This window comes from Anarrhichthys ocellatus, unplaced genomic scaffold (assembly GCF_004355925.1).
Source record: "Anarrhichthys ocellatus isolate YVR2014 unplaced genomic scaffold, GSC_Weel_1.0 scaffold90, whole genome shotgun sequence".
NCBI classification, from domain to species: domain Eukaryota; kingdom Metazoa; phylum Chordata; class Actinopteri; order Perciformes; family Anarhichadidae; genus Anarrhichthys; species Anarrhichthys ocellatus.
The window spans coordinates 401,567-419,102 of NW_022280120.1; the positions used below are offsets into that span (position 1 = coordinate 401,567).

At 42.0% G+C, this 17,536-nt stretch overlaps 1 protein-coding gene across 6 annotated transcripts in view; it reads right to left on the reverse strand.

The window, feature by feature from the left end:
• Positions 1-5,941, reverse strand: part of hdac11 (histone deacetylase 11) — a 52,607-nt gene extending 46,666 nt beyond the window's left edge. For 4 of the 6 annotated variants that reach the window (XM_031875372.1, XM_031875374.1, XM_031875373.1 and 1 more), the window contains exons 1-5: positions 5,719-5,941; positions 5,238-5,297; positions 4,965-5,113; positions 2,413-2,513; positions 1,470-1,586 (exon numbers count right to left, since the gene is read on the reverse strand). In XM_031875372.1, coding sequence (XP_031731232.1) covers positions 1,470-1,586; positions 2,413-2,513; positions 4,965-5,113; positions 5,238-5,272 — 402 coding nt within the window. In that variant the 5' untranslated portion in view covers positions 5,273-5,297; positions 5,719-5,941. The remainder of the gene's footprint in view (positions 1-1,469; positions 1,587-2,412; positions 2,514-4,964; positions 5,114-5,237; positions 5,298-5,718) is intronic. The other 2 variants (XM_031875369.1, XM_031875370.1) reach the window with 1 other exon arrangement.
• Between the last annotated feature and the right edge of the window lie 11,595 nt (positions 5,942-17,536).

Genomic DNA, 17,536 nt, shown 5'->3' on the forward strand with positions numbered 1-17,536 from the left:
GCAAGATGAATATGGTTGCTTTTTTGTCACTGGAAAACACTCTACGAGATCTCTTATAGTTGCCACATTTGTCAAAAAAAAACCTTGATGTGACTGTTGTCAAGCAAACTGCCTCACAATCACCCATCATTCTGATTTGCTTTAAGGACCTTCCAAGCCATCTTGGAAGGTCCTGGTCCTACTTGTTCATTTCTAGTCACTATATGTGGTTGTGGAGCTCCAACAAAAGGAACAATTTACAGTTTTTCCATGGAAGTCATTGAGCCTCCCTCAACAGGCTTCCCCCTCTTCGCAGGTGTTCACCTCACACACACACACACACACACATACACATACACATACACATACACACACATACACACACACACACACACACACACACACACACACACACACACACTTTGTGTCCCCCCCTCAGGCTATCCTCTATCAGCAAGGACAAAACAACTACTTTTTATTCCCCTTAACTTTACAACATTTGCATGAAACCTCAAATTAAAGTCTATGGAACTGTTTTGACATCAAACCTTGTTGCTAAAGCTTCATCATCACATACAAAGCTTGAAGGTGATGTAGAGTTTCTCACGGTTGACTGAACAAGGTGAATGTCTCCTGCACCGTATCTAGGACTAAATGTCCTCTCTAGAGACAAGCAATTTAAAAAAAATTGTGCCCATCTAAGATGGGTTTTTCATGAGAGATAAAGCAGTGTTTGATGGCAACCTGCCTATGGAGCTCAACACAACACCAGCAGAGTGAACCATGTGCTGGACTGATGTGGATTTGTGGATTCGGCCTCAATGCTAACAGCTAACAGAGCTACCGTACACACTCTCTGCAACTCAGCCGCTGCTACGCGGGTAGACAGCTTGGCGAGTTTGATTTGGCTAGTTTGTATGAAGTGTATCATACAACGACTTCTAGGCGATTGCTTGCATACGTTGCCTTTAGTTTTTGAATTAGAATGAAGTGTTTTTAAGAAGCTTTAGAACGCGTTGGTTGCGTACATCACTGGTTGTAAGATGGCTCACTTTCTTGGTTTTGGAAGGTGTGTTTGGCTAACAGCTAACGTAATCAGTACACACACTGCTGTAATCTGCAACTCAGCTGCTGTGAAGCGGGTACACAGCTTTATTTGGTTTTTGGCAAGATTGCATAAAATGTGTTAAGAAATTAAAAGCTGTAGAAATGCCTACAAAATCTGTATTTAATTGGAAATGATCTCATTTTATGATGCTGTTTGTGTGCAGGAAGCTGCATAATATGTGATCTGTGATGCACCTGCAGAAGCTTGTATTTTGTGACGGAGGTAACAGAGACTCTACTGGATCACGCCTGTATTTGATAGCGGTACACTACAGAACATGTGTTCTTATGACAAATGAGGGCAATTAAAAGGGAAGAAGGGTTAAAACATGTTAATATTACAAGCTACAGACATGAAGAGAATGGGGCTCTCAGAAACCTACCATTATTGTTCCTCCAGTCTGTGTCCGCAAAGGCCTCAACACTTTCCGCTGCACCAGGAAATTAGGCAGAAACATCAGAGGTGGGATTTCTGTGATCGTTGCCACCTTCAGAGACCACTGAAAGAGAACACAATAAACACAGTATATACATAGACCTTCTATCTGTGCTATGACTCTATCCATTGTCAGGGAAACAAAAAACCACACATGGACCTCGTTGACGGAAAAGCACAGAAAGCCCAACAGAGGGTTTCAATGTGAGCCCACCAGGGTTTGGATATAAAAGGTGTACCCGAGCTGACTAAAGGAATGCACGACAATGCTGCCGGTGGGCTTAGTCTTGAGCCGCGACTCTCACATGAAAACAGGATAGCACAGAGGAATGCTAATTCACAACACAGTACACAACAGGTCCCTCTCTTGAGCCCTCCAAGATGTACCAAGATACCTTTCCCTCTCCTTTACAACACTGACTGGATGGTGAATGGTGATTACATGCTTAAGAAAACATACTAAGTAGTATTATATTTCATTTCTACCAATAGATGGCCCTAAATGCTACACACTGTTCCTTTAAAAGTGGGACGGTTCTTGTTGACCCAGAGAGGTACTGGTCTGAATATGCTCGACATGATTGATTTGAATGAGGACCAACTCCCTTTTGGGAGAGTCCAGTGCATTTCAATGAGAACTCTCTGCTCTGTTGCAACGTGAGAGGAAAAAAAGTAAAATAGAGAAAATCCCAGACAACAAACTCTTTGAATCACATTGATGCCAGTATTACATGGGAACATACAGCAACATGTCATCGTAATAACTAATGAAGCTCTTCAGTTGTACTGAGCGATGCATGCAATACAGGAGGAGATGAGCTGTAGTGAACACGCCATGCTGTCGTAATGAGAGGTGCACTGAAGGTTGGCAGTGTTGAGGGGAAACAAACCTTTAATCTGTTGAGGTAGCGTTTGGTGTGAACCACCAGCAGATCCTCTTCAGTCGCTTCACGCGCTTCCACCATGTTCCCATCGGTGACCAGCTGCTCCTCTGAGACAAAAAGGCATCGTTTGATTAGGAGTCACATAGATCGAGCAGGAGTTTTTTTTACAACTTTTGCGCAAAACTATTTTCACAAGGCTAATGTGGGAGGAAGCCGAGGGACCCGGAGAAAACCCACGGCAACCCGGGGAGAACATGCACACCGCACACAGACAAAGGCTACGTTCACACTGCAGGCAAAAAGTAATGCAAAGTACAACTGTTTTTTGCACATATGTGACAGAGTTTTTACCATTACAGTGTGAACAGCACAAATCACATGGAATCTGATCTTTTTTTAGACTTTTCGATTTGCGAAATAGGTCCGATTGTTCTCAATGCGACCTCTGAAGTCATTTTAGAATGAATGCCGCTTTTACGTCACTCTAGCTCGACTTTCGTTACAATTCTACGCTGCGAAGACATTGGCGTCACGTTCCCACCACTCGTGACTCTTATTCCACATAAACACACAACTCGGTAACACAAAGCGCCACAAAGCACCATCATTAAAAATGTGTCTCTCTTGTTGTCATCTGCTCAAGAATTCGCTGGCTTCCACTAAACATCAACTTATGAATGAATGAATGAATGAACGGGACCAGTTCACACTGGGATCTGGTATTTGCACATTCATAAAATAATCTAGAAGATCTGATCGGAGCAATAAATCTTTATTAAAACTTGCAGCCAAGGATATGTTTAAGGTAATTTGTCAGTCATTTACTTATTTTCTTCACTATAATTGCTTTTATATTTTTCTGTATTATTTATTGAAGTAGTTATTGAACTTACTCACCAACATTATCATTTATTTATTTCTCTCTCCTCCTCGCACATCCCTCTGGTCACACTTTTTCATATATACATATATGACAGATGGCAGATGGACTGTACTTACACTAACTGTACGTAAGGTGCCACCTGCTGATCAGGACTATCTAACGTTCACACACTGTAGACACAGCTACGGGGTTTGGGGTTAGGTGTCTTGCCCAAGGACACATCGGCATGGACTAGCTTAGCTGGGGATCGAACCGTCGATCCACTAATTGAAGGAGGACCCTGCTCTACCACTGAGCCACAGTCGCCCATACAGGACACACTTACATGTACAACACTCCCACAAACAGAAATCGGATCCACATTCAAATCATAACGTTGGTTTCACACGTCTCGTGTTGATGTCTGTATATTTTGTCACAGGTTTTTTCTTTCTAATATATAAGCTGTACATCACAATGACAATCTTATTTCCATTACATACTCTCTCCACCAGGGCGCACTGAAACGTAGAACTGAACTGTCCTGCCAAGACATTCAGGAATCCTTAAAAAATACATTTAAAAAAAACATAAATGGGCCAATATATCAAACGCGTCGGATTTGTTTTATTAGTCGAGCAACAACCATATATGAAAGCAGACCCAGCACTGACTATACATTAGTCCTAGCAATAGGGCTGGGTGACAGATCAATATAATTACATATACACTATTTACATATTTGTGTAATAACAAATTGAAATCATTTGATATAAATCTTTACGTCTAAATGAATGACAACAGGTTTAATAACACCACACTCTGTCACAACCTCACTGCAAACATTAATTCAGAGCATTTTACTTTTGACCTTTTCTGTCGATTAAAATACAAACCAGTCGGATCAAAGTGATGAACATGGTGCAATAACTTAACTACACTGACAACTCACTGCAGTAACGTTGAGTTTTACAAGATGCAGATAGAGCAGTCTACGCTCAGCATACACTGCACATACTCCACAGCAACATAATTGTTAACATTATTATAATGCTACAAAGGGTATGGTTTCCTTTTTTACGTTTTTAGCGTCACAAAATAGTACATTTTTGCTATATTTAGCTTATTATTTACTAACTTTAGTTGCTGCATTGTGGAACTATTTGGTGTATTCTTGGACTTTCCACCGGAACACAGAGCTGTTGTTGTTACATGCTACACATGTAAAGAAAGAAAATCCACTCCCTGCCTTTGAATGTAACACAGTCTGCTCATTAAAGTTTCTTGCTGTGATTTTCTAACCTTGTCTGGTCTCATCTGCTAACATCTTTCTCTCCTTTCAAGCACTTCCTGTAGCAAAGTCAATCTACAGTGCAAATTGAGGGTACCGTTTTTATGAAGTCGTACCGGTTACCCCGGCGACTGTTTTCCCCTCGGCCCTGAATCCTGAACCCTGTGCTGGGCCTCATCTATCTATACTGGAGACGGACACACTCTCCCACAGGGAGCTTGCTCTAATTATCTGCACTCGATTGCTCTGCCTTTCCCCTTCTCTAGCAACTACATCTCACCTCTCCACTCTCTCTCTGCTTTGTTCTCTACCTCTTATGATTCACTCCGAGAGATTCCCATATGTATGCATCAGCCTGGGGGGGGACGTTCCCGCTATCTGCCGCTCTGTCTCTTGTTTTCTTACCTTTCAAAAAGTGAATGACTTTCCCCCACTTCCCTGCATCAAACGGATGGAGCTTCTCAAGGCCCATGAAGGTCATGTTGTAGTCTGGGTGGTACACGATGGGCAGACATGTTCGAGGGATGCTGGCGTACAATTCAGTGTGGTGGGAGCTGAAAGTACAATGTCAAAATAAATAGATAAAAAAAGCACTGCTGCATTCTACATGGAGCTATTTCCCCTTTGGCTTAATAAGCATTCTTGGAACGGTCATGTTTGTGTGTGTGTGCTGCTCACCTCCCCGTCCCTTCATTATCTGCTTTGTGAGCCATGTTTCTCAGGCATTGCTACTTTCATCTGGAGGGGAAAGTAAGAAGATTACAAACGGATAATGAAAGTCATTCACATGCAACTACTGTAAATATTTACCACAGCTCTCAAGACATTCAGGATTCTGTTTGAAAATAAGATTTAATTTAGCAACTAGTTTGTAGAAATTGCATTATATAACAACGTCACTGCGCAAGCAAGAATAAGGGACAGTAGCCTACACTATTATGAATCAAGGGTCCAATTCTTCGCGCATGCGCAATGGTATGTGTACGTTTTCACAGACGCAACTGCACACGGAAGGGCGAGAACCGACAAACACACAGCCTCCGAACGTGTTTGTTATGACATTTCAGCGTCACAGATAAAAGCGTCACCACGGCTAATGTATAAAACGGGCCGGAACTGTTTTAGAGGACAGAAACTATCCACAACCGATGTGTCTCACCTGTCACTGTGTGCGGAGTATCGCAGGTCACCGAGCAGCTGTAGGACATTAATGTAATGAATAGAGACCGTCAATGTTTGTCCTCCCCGACAGGCTAAAAGCTCGGCTTGTTTGTCGTTAGCAAGCTAACAGAAAGAAAACGTTTTTTCTCTACTGTTTTCAGTATCTCTCAGCTGCTCCGCTGCTACGTAGGAGACGTACGTAGAATGCGCGCGAGCTCCGTCCCTTTACGCCGCCACCGCACACGCGCATTTAAAACAGAAGATGCTGCGGTCGAAAAATTACCTCCTAACAACTTTTCCTTGACCTCGCTGGAAAACGTCATGGAATCAAGGAAAGATGTGAAGGAGAATGAGGAGTTAGAGAATCCAACCTCACTTTCACTAAACTACGTAATTATGAAGCGATGGCGGATGTCACTGACGTAGATCTGCCAATGAAACTACAAAAAGCGCAACTATGCACCTATTGTTCTAAAGAGAGACACCGGAGCTCCTTCTTCCTGCTGCTGTCACACTTAACAATCAACATGCTTCAGCAGAAACTGATGATTCTCTTGTGCAATATCAATTGCTGTTCAATAACAATATTTACTTTCTGCAACAATGTAGATTAAACTGGTCGGTTAAGTAGCTTTAATAATCTATTATAGGCCTAGCTTGTTATTTATAATGATGCTTCTCTGTTATTGTCATTCTTTGCTGTTTAACAGATATTTAATCGTGACTCGTCTTGAAGAGGATCGATTCATAACATTGGTACGGTCTCATTACCCTAATTGGGTACCTATTGGCCGTATTAAAGATCAGATTATTGAGAACGAGAATTTGTTTATTTACAGTTTGCTATATTCACTTTTCTTTTTTTGTAACCTCCGTTGGCAGTTGCGCCGCCTATTGTTTTTGGTAGTTTGATCGATTTTTTTGACACCACTCTCATTCTGTGAAGCCCCCTCTTCTGCATCTGATTGGCTAATACTACTTGTAATATATATTTGTTAAGTTTGTTGCTGATGAACAAGGTTGGTGGATGGTAGGTATAAGGTTAATGACTTCAAGCAGCCTTCTTGTATCGTGCTCTCATATATAATGAAAATATCTGGATTATGATAGATTTTTTTCTTATAGATGGAATAAAATTACCAATCCGTAGGAAATTGAACTTTTGACGTGTTGTCATAATTTAATGTTAACATGAATGTTGATTTGGCACACCGAAGAAAGAAAGAACATTACATTTATGAATGGTCATGAATTTTGCTTCAGACTAAATGTCCCCCTCCGGTTCTATGAAATCACCTGACTTTTTATAGGTTGCTTTGTGGGCTAACTTTCACGAGACATTCAGACAATACCAATTAGAACGTGGACACGTCCAACGAGAGAGTCGATAAGATGAGAGTCATCACTGTACATCTGTACGAGCCCACACCGTCCTGACAAGAGGTCGACGGTAATCAACGGAAATACGGAACACCTGTGTGGGAGGATAATGTGTGCGAAGGCTTCAACTTTTCTGCGCATTTGCGTTTTCATTTCTCAAACTGATAAGCGAGTTATACTTTATGAACTAAGCACGCAGCGCTGTAGCAGAGTTCAGCTTCTGATTGAAACAAAAACACAAAAAATGAGTCACAGCAAGCAGCTGTGCGGATAAAATATGGTGGCTCCTACTTGCAACACGATGAGCAGCTTTCACTTTTCAGTCAGTGTCACTGGTTGATTATGCATGTGTGCTCAAACAGAATTACAATTGCTAAACACAAGAATGAATGGTCTCTAACACATGCTCAAAATGAGCCACTTTAGCCACTAACGCTCTCCCATAATCATCATGATAAATGACTGAAAAACAATTATGCTAACAAGCTCTTCAGTAATGCTACTCAGTGGATTAATTAGTGCATATTTGAGTAATGTCATACTTCACACATAACACATGGGTGGCATTAATAGGAACTTTGGAGGTTATTAAGTAGGAGCTCCAAAAAAGTAGTCAGGGGCGAAGAATGTGTGGCGTCATCGTGGACTGTTATTCTATTCCAAGAATGTTTCCACCCACAGACACAAAGAACCCGTCATCATAACATAACGTCAACATAACCGGCTCCGCTAGTCCATGACGATGTGTCCTTGGGCAAGACACTTAACCCCAAATTGCTCCCTCAGGCTGTTCCTGCGGTGTATGAAGAGGTATGAATGTTAGTTAGAGTCCTGATGGCCAGGTGGCACCTTTCATGACACCATCAGTGTATGACTGGTTGTGAATGGCTGAATAATGGCATGTAGTGTTAAAGCGATTTGACTGTTCGGAAGACTAGAAAAGCGTGATACAAGTCAGTTTACCATTTCTACCATTTTATTCCATGCATAGCATGTGCTGTGATGGTGGGACAAAGACACTTTGCTGTAAGCTTCATTTAACATGATGCCCCGGCTGTATGCCTGACCCTAATGATATCTCAGCTATTAGCTATAGCTCTCCTTTGGTGGCAATGTCACTCTCAACATCTGATGGATTGCCATAGAATTTTTTGGCGCCATTCATGGTCCCCAGAGGATGTTTCCTGCTGACTTGGTTGATATTTGTGTTTGGGTGGATTGTCTCAACAAGTATCTCCATGAGATTTGTTACCGGTCGTTGACTTTATATAAACAGTGGACGTAGTTGCCGCGACGTCACCCATTGGTTTGTGGACTGAGGTTGTCGCCATCTTGGACTTTGGCCGTCACCATCTTGGTTTTTGCAACCAGTGAATGGAAATGACCATATTTGGACTCCGGAGAAGTGACGTAGAGATGATGTATACAGCTCTGGTAGCAACCTGTCAATTACAAGGTAGCCATGCCCTAAAGCATACTCTGCTTTATGGTCTGTTTGACTCTAAATGGACCATAATCTACTAAATGAACATCATGCTGTATTGAAGAAGACTTGAAACTAGAGATTGAGACCATAAACTCATGTTTACAAGGTTTACTGTGTATCTTTACACATAGGAGGACAGACAGGCGAGTGATGGTTCCTGGTACACATGGGAAAACAGATAAGTAATATGAAACACGAAGACACAAAAAACACGAGCAATACATAAATCCTGAGTTGGCCTTGAAGTGCTACCGGTGGGGTTGAGACAGCAATCTGGCGAGGAATGGTTGAAGAGCCGAGGGTAGATATGCTGCAAGCTGATGAGCTGGTAAGCGGCAGGTGAGCTGACTGGAAGAGGTGATGAGCTGATTGCAGACAGGTGCGTGTAATTAGCACAGCCGGGAGAACGAGAAAGGGAGACCACTGCAATTGAATTGAACTCATCTTAAGTATTATAAGTTGTCATGAACACTGTAATGCTCATCTGACAGAGATCATCAAATACAGCTGTATTATAACACAATGGACAGATGATGCAGCTGTGTCACTCGTCATATTCAATTGCCTTTGACGTCTGATAGCATCTCTCATGGGCAGGACTAAGACACGAGGAGAGAAGTCGAGGAGGCGAGGAAAGCAATTGAGGACACATGTTAGCAGATTGAAAAGCACCCACCAAACATAAACAGAGAGAGAGAGACAGACAAGGGAGCACTGGGAAACGGGAGGCACGAGGGGCCTTTCCCAAGTTTGCACGTCCTCGATTCCTTTCCTTTGCCTCCTCTCCTTGCGTCTTAGTCCCTCCCACCTGAGATGCAGGTGGAGGAGGCGAGGAGGACACAACAGGCATTTAACCAAACGAGACATCCTTGCCTCGGAGCCGTCATATTAAATCTACGTCTGTTAAATATAACGTGCGGCACAGCTGCACCAGCTGTTATACCGCTGTATTTCATCATCTCTGACAGTAAAAACTTTCAACTCAATTCACAAAGTGGCATGATGTGACAAGAATGTTCGGATGTCATATTTATATGTGCAGCACTAAAGAGTGACATGTATTATATATATGATTGATTTGATATATATCAAATGCACTCTTGTCCTCTATATCACAACATGAAATATGACAAATTAGTGAGGAATGCGGTTAGAAAAGAGCCTACGCGAAGGGCATAAAGTTTGATCATCTTAAATAACGACAACTTGTGTATACAGTTACATTTTAGAGTCCTGCCATGGTTTGAGATTATTCCAGCTGTGCGTCAGGTCTCTTTCAAATGTCACCAGTGCCGAAAAGACTTCCGCAAAGGAGGCAGAAAACAATTGAGAAATGAAAAGAGCCCAAGGAAGCACTCGGGAAACTTCTGGGGATCTGGCCGTGACCTGAACAGCAAATGTTAGCTGCTTACATTTATGTCTTTCTGTGGACTGATTTTGTCCCAACCGAGTAAGATGCAGACACGAAATGTGTAGCTGAGATCAAAATGAAGGTTGAGTTCGAAGATGGCCGTGGTCCCAGCAAAGGAGTCCAAGAAAGCCATTGGTCCCCAATGTTATACCTGCACTTTAGGCCCATGACTGGACGATTAGGATCCCTGAAACCTTACAGGTAGTTGATGTCAGAAGGCTAGGTTCAAAGAGAGGTGTGGTCCGAGCAAGGTTGGTAGGAAGTGGAAAAGGGGACATTGCCCCCCCCCCACTTCACGTTGTTGGTCTAATTTGGTGTCACGGCCAGAGTCATCGCATTGCAAGATGCCATTTAGTTTAGAGCAGGCGGGGGCAATTCTTTTTCCCAAAGGGCCACATGAGAAACAGGGACTGTTGTGGAGGGCCGGTCCAATAGACTGAACTCAATCCTGCTCAATATTATTCCACCTCTTTATAAAAAACAGTAAATTGTATGTTTTTTATAAGCTGCGAATGGTAAGAGTAAATACTATGATCAGTGGTGGAATGTAACTAAGTATATTTGCTTAAGTACTGTACTTATGTACAAATTCATGGTACTTTACTTGAGTATTTCTATTTTATTCAACTTTGTACTTCCACTCCACTACATTGCAGAGGGAAATATTGTACTTTGCACGTTATCATTTTTCAAACCCGTCCGAACTACCCAAACTGAACAACAGTGTAAAATAAGTTCAAATGAGCTCCACCTGAAACATCTGCAGCAGGAATAATGATCCAAACACTCTGTATCAGTCTTTCATTTTTTAACATAGGCTGACAGCTGACTCACATCTCCCGTAAGCTCAGTTCACCAGAACATTGCAGTGACGCTGCTGCTCACACACATTCACAAACGTTCTAACGTACGTACATTGAGAACAAAAGAAACAGCAACAGTCGCCTTCAAAATAAAAGCCATGCAGCTGTATTCCGTGCATGATGTACACTTACTTACGTTTTATTCCTAATTTCCCAGTGACAGCCAACGGGCCGGGTATGGCCCGCGGGCCGTACATTGCCCAGGTCTGCTCAGCGCTTTTTAGACGGTTTCAGTCGTCAAGGAAACAACCTCGGATCTCCTCTGGCTATGAATATGCCCTTTCTATAAACACAACTGTTCTAGGGAAAATCAATGGACAAAAAGGCTTCAGGATCCAATGGAATCATCCAGCTCAAAGATCCCAGCAACATCATTAAAAAGACCACTACTAAGCGATATGGGACACTGTGGGCTCCTGGCTGCGCTGTCAGAGTAAATGGTCCAAACCAATGGGGAGGCCATCTTATCTGGATGAAAATTTGATCAGACAGTTGTATTAGAATTTGCATCAGGTGCTTAAACAAACTCATCAATTACTGGCACACTTAGCATAATGCAAGATCTGGATTAGTTTCCAATCCAAGGCTGTATGGATAATGTATGAACTAGCAGACTGTTGATGGCCATGCATCATCAGAAAATCCACAATACAGCCGCCAGGCCTTCTTCATGTTTTCCAAAACCACATGTGCTGACCTCGCCAGTCGCCCGGAAATCTGATCTGTAAAAAAAACACAGAGCTGATGGTATTGACTTTAAGAACAAATTCTACATGGGAAGTGCCTCTTTTTTTTTTTAGGGTTATCAGCCAGACTTTGACTAAACGTCAGTAGACCGTAGAGCTTTCGGTCTTTGGTCTTTGCTGGATGTGAGAGAGACGTTGGAGGAGATTCAAAGTGACTCATGCCCATTCAGTCACTTAAAGCAGGAATTAAACCAGCCTCTCTCTCAACACAGCCCTCCTGCCTCTGGTAAATGGCAAGTGTGGTGGTCTGGTGGGAATAACGCAACTGTTAGCAGAGCTGTTTTTGTGCTGTTTTGACAGTTGGAGCCAGTGTTTTAGGAGACGGAGACTACAGCACACAGTCGGACTTTTCATTTTTTCGCAATTTAATGCGAAGATGGATTCTAGACCCTGACAATATTGCCAAAGAGGGGGGGGGGGGGGTGGGCAGCACTACTCTGCTTCTTGTTTAGATGCACTATTTTAAGCTATTCACCCTTAATGTTCTGGAGTTTCTGTTAACCTGAAGTCATTTTCTACTGTAGATTCATATCATCAGTAGATTTCAACCAGAGAGAGGCTTACATTGTGTAGCCATTTTTAACCTAAAACCAATTGGTTTCCAGCGCGTCTAACAAAATTCATTAAAGGCTTCTCGTTCAAGCCTCGTTCCAGATCTGTGAATTGCTGCCCAACTTCTTCGATCATCAAAGGGTTTCACATTCACAGCCGTCTGCTGAATTAGATGAATGCAGCTGCATAGTTTATCAAAAGTCACCTTTCAGAAATAACATCTCTCACATCGGTGAAATGTCTTTGATTGTAGTGGAAATGGTTAAGCATCATTACTTTTCTTCTCTTTTTTTGTGATATGGCTGATGCGTTAGAAAACAGCAGAAAGAAAGCAACGTTAGCATTCATTTGTGATCATGTTTCTGGCCACCTTTATGAATATACAATAGACCGCATATAAGAAGTGAACGAAGTCAACGTGACGTCACCCAGTGGTTTGTGGACTAGAAGTGATGCCAGACGGTGGAGCTATGTACACCCAAATGCTTAGTTAGGACATTTTTAAGTGACCAAAATGTTACTGTTTACTTTCACTAAACTGAAAACACTGAAAGGGTTAAAGTTCTAAGACAAAAACACAGACAACTCCTAGACTGGACAACACCGCTGTAGAGACCTGTCAATCACAAGGCAGCCCCGCCCTAAAGCATACCCTGCTTTATGGTCTATTTGACTCTAAATGGACCATAATGTACTAAATGAACATCATGCTGTATTGAAGAAGACGTGAAACTAGAGATTGAGACCATAAACTCATGTTTACAATGTTTACTGATGTAATAAATCAAGAGAGAAGTAGAGTCATTTTCTCATAGACTTCTATACAATCAGACTTCTTTCTTTTTGTTTCAGGCACTTCCACATTTACTTCGCCTTTCAGAACAGGTGGTTGCTGCCTGGAATATGTGTCCAGTAGTCACTCTCCTCTAGGTCTCTACAAACTGAAAAACACATCTGGTGTATAAGCCGGTGAGTGCTCCGTAGAGCTGAGGGGTGATCATTCTGTGTGGGTTTGTCACTACAAGTGACTCCTTTCACACTACACATAGTCGTCTGATCCAAAGGTAATGTAAAAATTCAAACGACTGCAGCTTTACGTTAACTTCTAGCCACCACGTCTGCATCTATACAAACTGGATTCAGACCCTGAACAGGTGGATTTGTCTATTGAGTGAAACGTATTTGTTGTCAGTGTGACATTGCTGTCAGAGGCAGCTGTAACAGACTAGTTTCATGTTCCCACAGCTCTGAAATAACACCTCTGACAGCAAAATCTAGACAAATCTAGTTTTCCATAACTCCCCACCACCCTCCATGCTAATTAGCGTTGTGTGATTCTGATGACTATGACCGTCGAGCCCGGTAACAGTGAAATATTCCTGTGCTTGCAGACAGACCTCCCGGGGTGACCAATGGGGATTTATTTCTTTATTGTTTTCCTCCAATTCAGCGAATGCCTCACAGTGGAATTGTTTACAGCCTAATGTATGATAGATTATGCAATTTCTCCCCTGCAATGCCGCTGGAATATTAAGTTGTTTCACTCACCTTGTTAGATTCATGTTGCAAGAAGGCTGCCTACACACTGCTGGGTATCGTTTTATTTGTTTCTCCCAGTGGGTTTGAATACAATCAGAGGGACATAGCAGCATCCTTCTGAGACATTAGGTGGATCATTTCTTTCTATTAAAGCTCAGGGAGTCTATCGGTCTATCAGAGGGTAGTTTAGTATGCTTCATGGAACCAAACTCAGCTCTAGGAGAGTCCTACAGCAGTTGTAAGACATCTTTGTGATCTTTGTGGATAGATGGATGAATGGATGGATATATGAAGAATAGATGGATGGATGGATGGATGGATAGATGAATGGATGGTGGATGGATGGATGGATGGATGGGTGAAGAATAGATGGATGGATTATGTATGGATGTATAGGTGTATAGATGGATAGATGTATGGATGTATAGATGGATAGATGGATAGATGGATAATGGATGAATAGATGATGGATAGATATATAGATATGGACACACAACAGCAAACAAAAGACATCATTAAAATCAAATAAATTAATTAAATGGGTGCTCAGTGTAGGGCTTGACCATGACCTGAAGATAGGAAGGAGCTGTTCCTTTCACTGCCCTGTAGGCTAGCACCAGAGTCTTAAACTGGATGCGGACTCTTACAGGTAGCCAGTGTAGAGAACGGAGAAGGCAAGTTGTGTGGGAGAACTTGGGGCGATTGAACACCAGGCGAGCTGCAGCTTTCTGGACAAGCTCCAGAGGTCTGATGGCCGACACCGGGGCTCCGCAAGTAGTGAGTTGCAGTAGTCCAGGCGGGAGATGACAAGAGCCTGGATTAGGCTACTGAACTCTACTGTACTCTACTGAATTTATCAAGACAACTTTAAACAAGGATAATGTGCTGAGCTTGGATTAACAGGGGACAAGGACAAATTGGTCATACAGTTTAAAAATTAGTTTGTAAAATATAACAAATCTATTGTTCCCATAAGTAAATTAGGATAATTTACACTAAAAACAAACATGTATTACACATACTCCTAGATTAAATATGTTCAAAGTTGCTGCGGCAAGAAGTAACACTTTATAATGCTAATCCTCAAAAACAAGCCCTGTCCACTTCAAACAAGAGAGAAATAGGAATCTCTCATGTGAAAGTCCCCAAACTGTTAAAACTCTGGCAGAATATAAAGTGTTCATGTAGGACAGCAATCCACATCCTCTAACTCACTGTGTATCGCTTCCTCTCAACAGAAACTGTCAATGACGCTGTGTGTATAGTTCAATTAGCTGTTGTCTCTGTTAGCCAAAATTCACGGCAGCACCAGGCGGCAACCTCCTGGTCTGAAAAGAGAAGCCATTGCGGAAGTGCTTTAACTTGCATTCTCTCTACTGTCCACCAGGGGGCGACTCCTCTGGTTGTATAGAAGTGTATGAGAAAATGACTCTACTTCTCTCTTGATTTATTACCTCAGTAAACATTGTAAACATGAGTTTATGGTCTCAATCTCTAGTTTCAAGTCTTCTTCAATACAGCATGATGTTCATTTCGTAAATTATGATCCATTTAGAGTCAAACAGACTATAAAGCAGAGTATGCTTTAGGGCGGGGCTACTTTGTGATTGACAGGTCTCTACCACGGCGTTGTCCTGTCTGGAGGTTCTAAAACAGAAATAAGGACAACTCCCAAACTGAAGCAGTTGTTGATCATTTGCTACTCCTCTCGACTGGTTAAGAGCAGTGAAGAGTCAGCAGGAAGGTTTAACACCAACAAAATATCTTTAGTGGGAATCACTGCAACGATGTGAGGTCATAAATGAGCACAAAAAATATTAGCCTGATGGGTCCAATAGTATGCGAGATTAGCCTTGGACCAACAGACAGAGATGCATACACACACACACACACACACACACACACACACACACACACACACACACACACACACACACACACACACACTCACTCAACTGCATACACATTCTCCTGGCAGAAATGAAAGTAAAATAACTCCAAAAGGTAATACTATTACTCAAGTGGGACTATCTTCCCGTTCTTGTGGACGAGGCTGTGAAACAGCATTTAGGCGATCATGTTGGGACAGAAAATGCATTGAAAATATAACATTTAAAGGAAAAGGGTGTGGGATGGTGCTTGGGGATTTCAACCTTTTCTTTCATCGTATTTCATTTTTAGCATATAGCTCTTGTGTGCAAAGATTTTAGTCCACACATTTGCTGCCAGCATCCATATTGTGATTCATGGTGCTGGGCCAAAAGGGTGGAGCCGGCAGCTGTGTGTGATTAGTTGACGTTTTGAATTTACAGATGACTGAATTATCCATTTCTTTAAGTTGTAGTTCCGCGCCCTAACCAGCAGGTGGCCCAATCAAGAGGGTAAGTACTGTCTATGTATAGCTGCACAGAACAGGCTTCTCATTATGTCAAATGTTTTGGAAGAGACTCATTAAAATGAGACTTTCTAAATTTTTAGATATGTAGAGCATTCTGACCTACAGAAACAACAGTAACACAGTATGAATAATGGATTCACACTCCCACAACACAAACATCACATAATGAAGCTTCCTCACGTCTGCCATTCATTAACAGTGATCATTAAACACACTTTCTCTGAGAAAGCTCCCATTACGTCCGTGGCGGAACCGTGAGGAAGATTCTTTCCAAACGAGACAACAGAAACACAGAAATGAGAAAGCATGGGAGCTCAGAGGGAAACACTGCTGTCTTTGGCTCTCTGGATGCTGTCATGCTGTCATGACCAGCCCATGTTGTAAATGAACGTGCTACGAGGCTGAGGGTGGTTTAAGACTGCTCTCGGCAGTTCTCCTTGAACTGTCTTGAAATAGAGCAACCATGAAGACATAGAAAAAAGCAGGCTGCCACTGTAACGGACAGTACGACAGCGGCATGGGAGCCGGATCTATTATCTAAATGATGACTAACGTGATAACCCATCTTCACAAATACATGAGCTGAACAGCCTTTACACTGTACATCACATCTTCCCTGCACCATGATGTCATGAAGACAAGCAACATGTATGAAATCAGCCAAGTTAACTGATGTACTCTCTGACACAGCAAAGTTACCGCTCATAACAGCTCAACACTTGTTTTCTTTATTTACAGGATTACGTTGTTACGCTTGTTTGTAACGTTACTCCGTTATTATCTCCGTTATTATTGAGACACAAACTAGTAACATGTATAAGTACAAGTCATATATTTCAAACATCGTCCTTCGTAAAGTAACCTGTTTGAGTATTAGTTATTCATTTCACACATCGTCCTTCATACGGTTACTTGTCCTCATACTAGTTATTCATTAAACATCTTCCTTCATACAGTAACCTGTACTAGTACTATAGTCATTCATTTCATACATCGTCCTTCATACGGTAACCTGTACTAGTACTAGTTATTCATTCCATACATCGTCCTTCATACGGTAACCTGTACTAGTACTAGTCATTCATTTCATACACTGGCCTTCATACAGTAACTTGTACTAGTAGTACTCATCCATTCTTCTTGATAAGTCTGACTTCACCTTTTTGGCTTTCTTTGCACTGTGAGCATTTGTTAGCAATGCTGAAATGTTTTTTCTCACCATGAATCAGACATCAGCATTTGTAGAACCAGCATTAGGAAAACCCTCTCTTTGAAAAGGCTTGGGTTTCACCAAAGGCTTGATTTTTCTAAAACCTGAAAACAGAGCCAAGAGGAGGGAGAAAAATCACAACATGCTGAAAGGTTATTATGGAATTTTTGCCCAACGACGCCGTAAAAAAGCTGCCTACCAGCGTTAAGGGATCATTGAAGATGAATTACA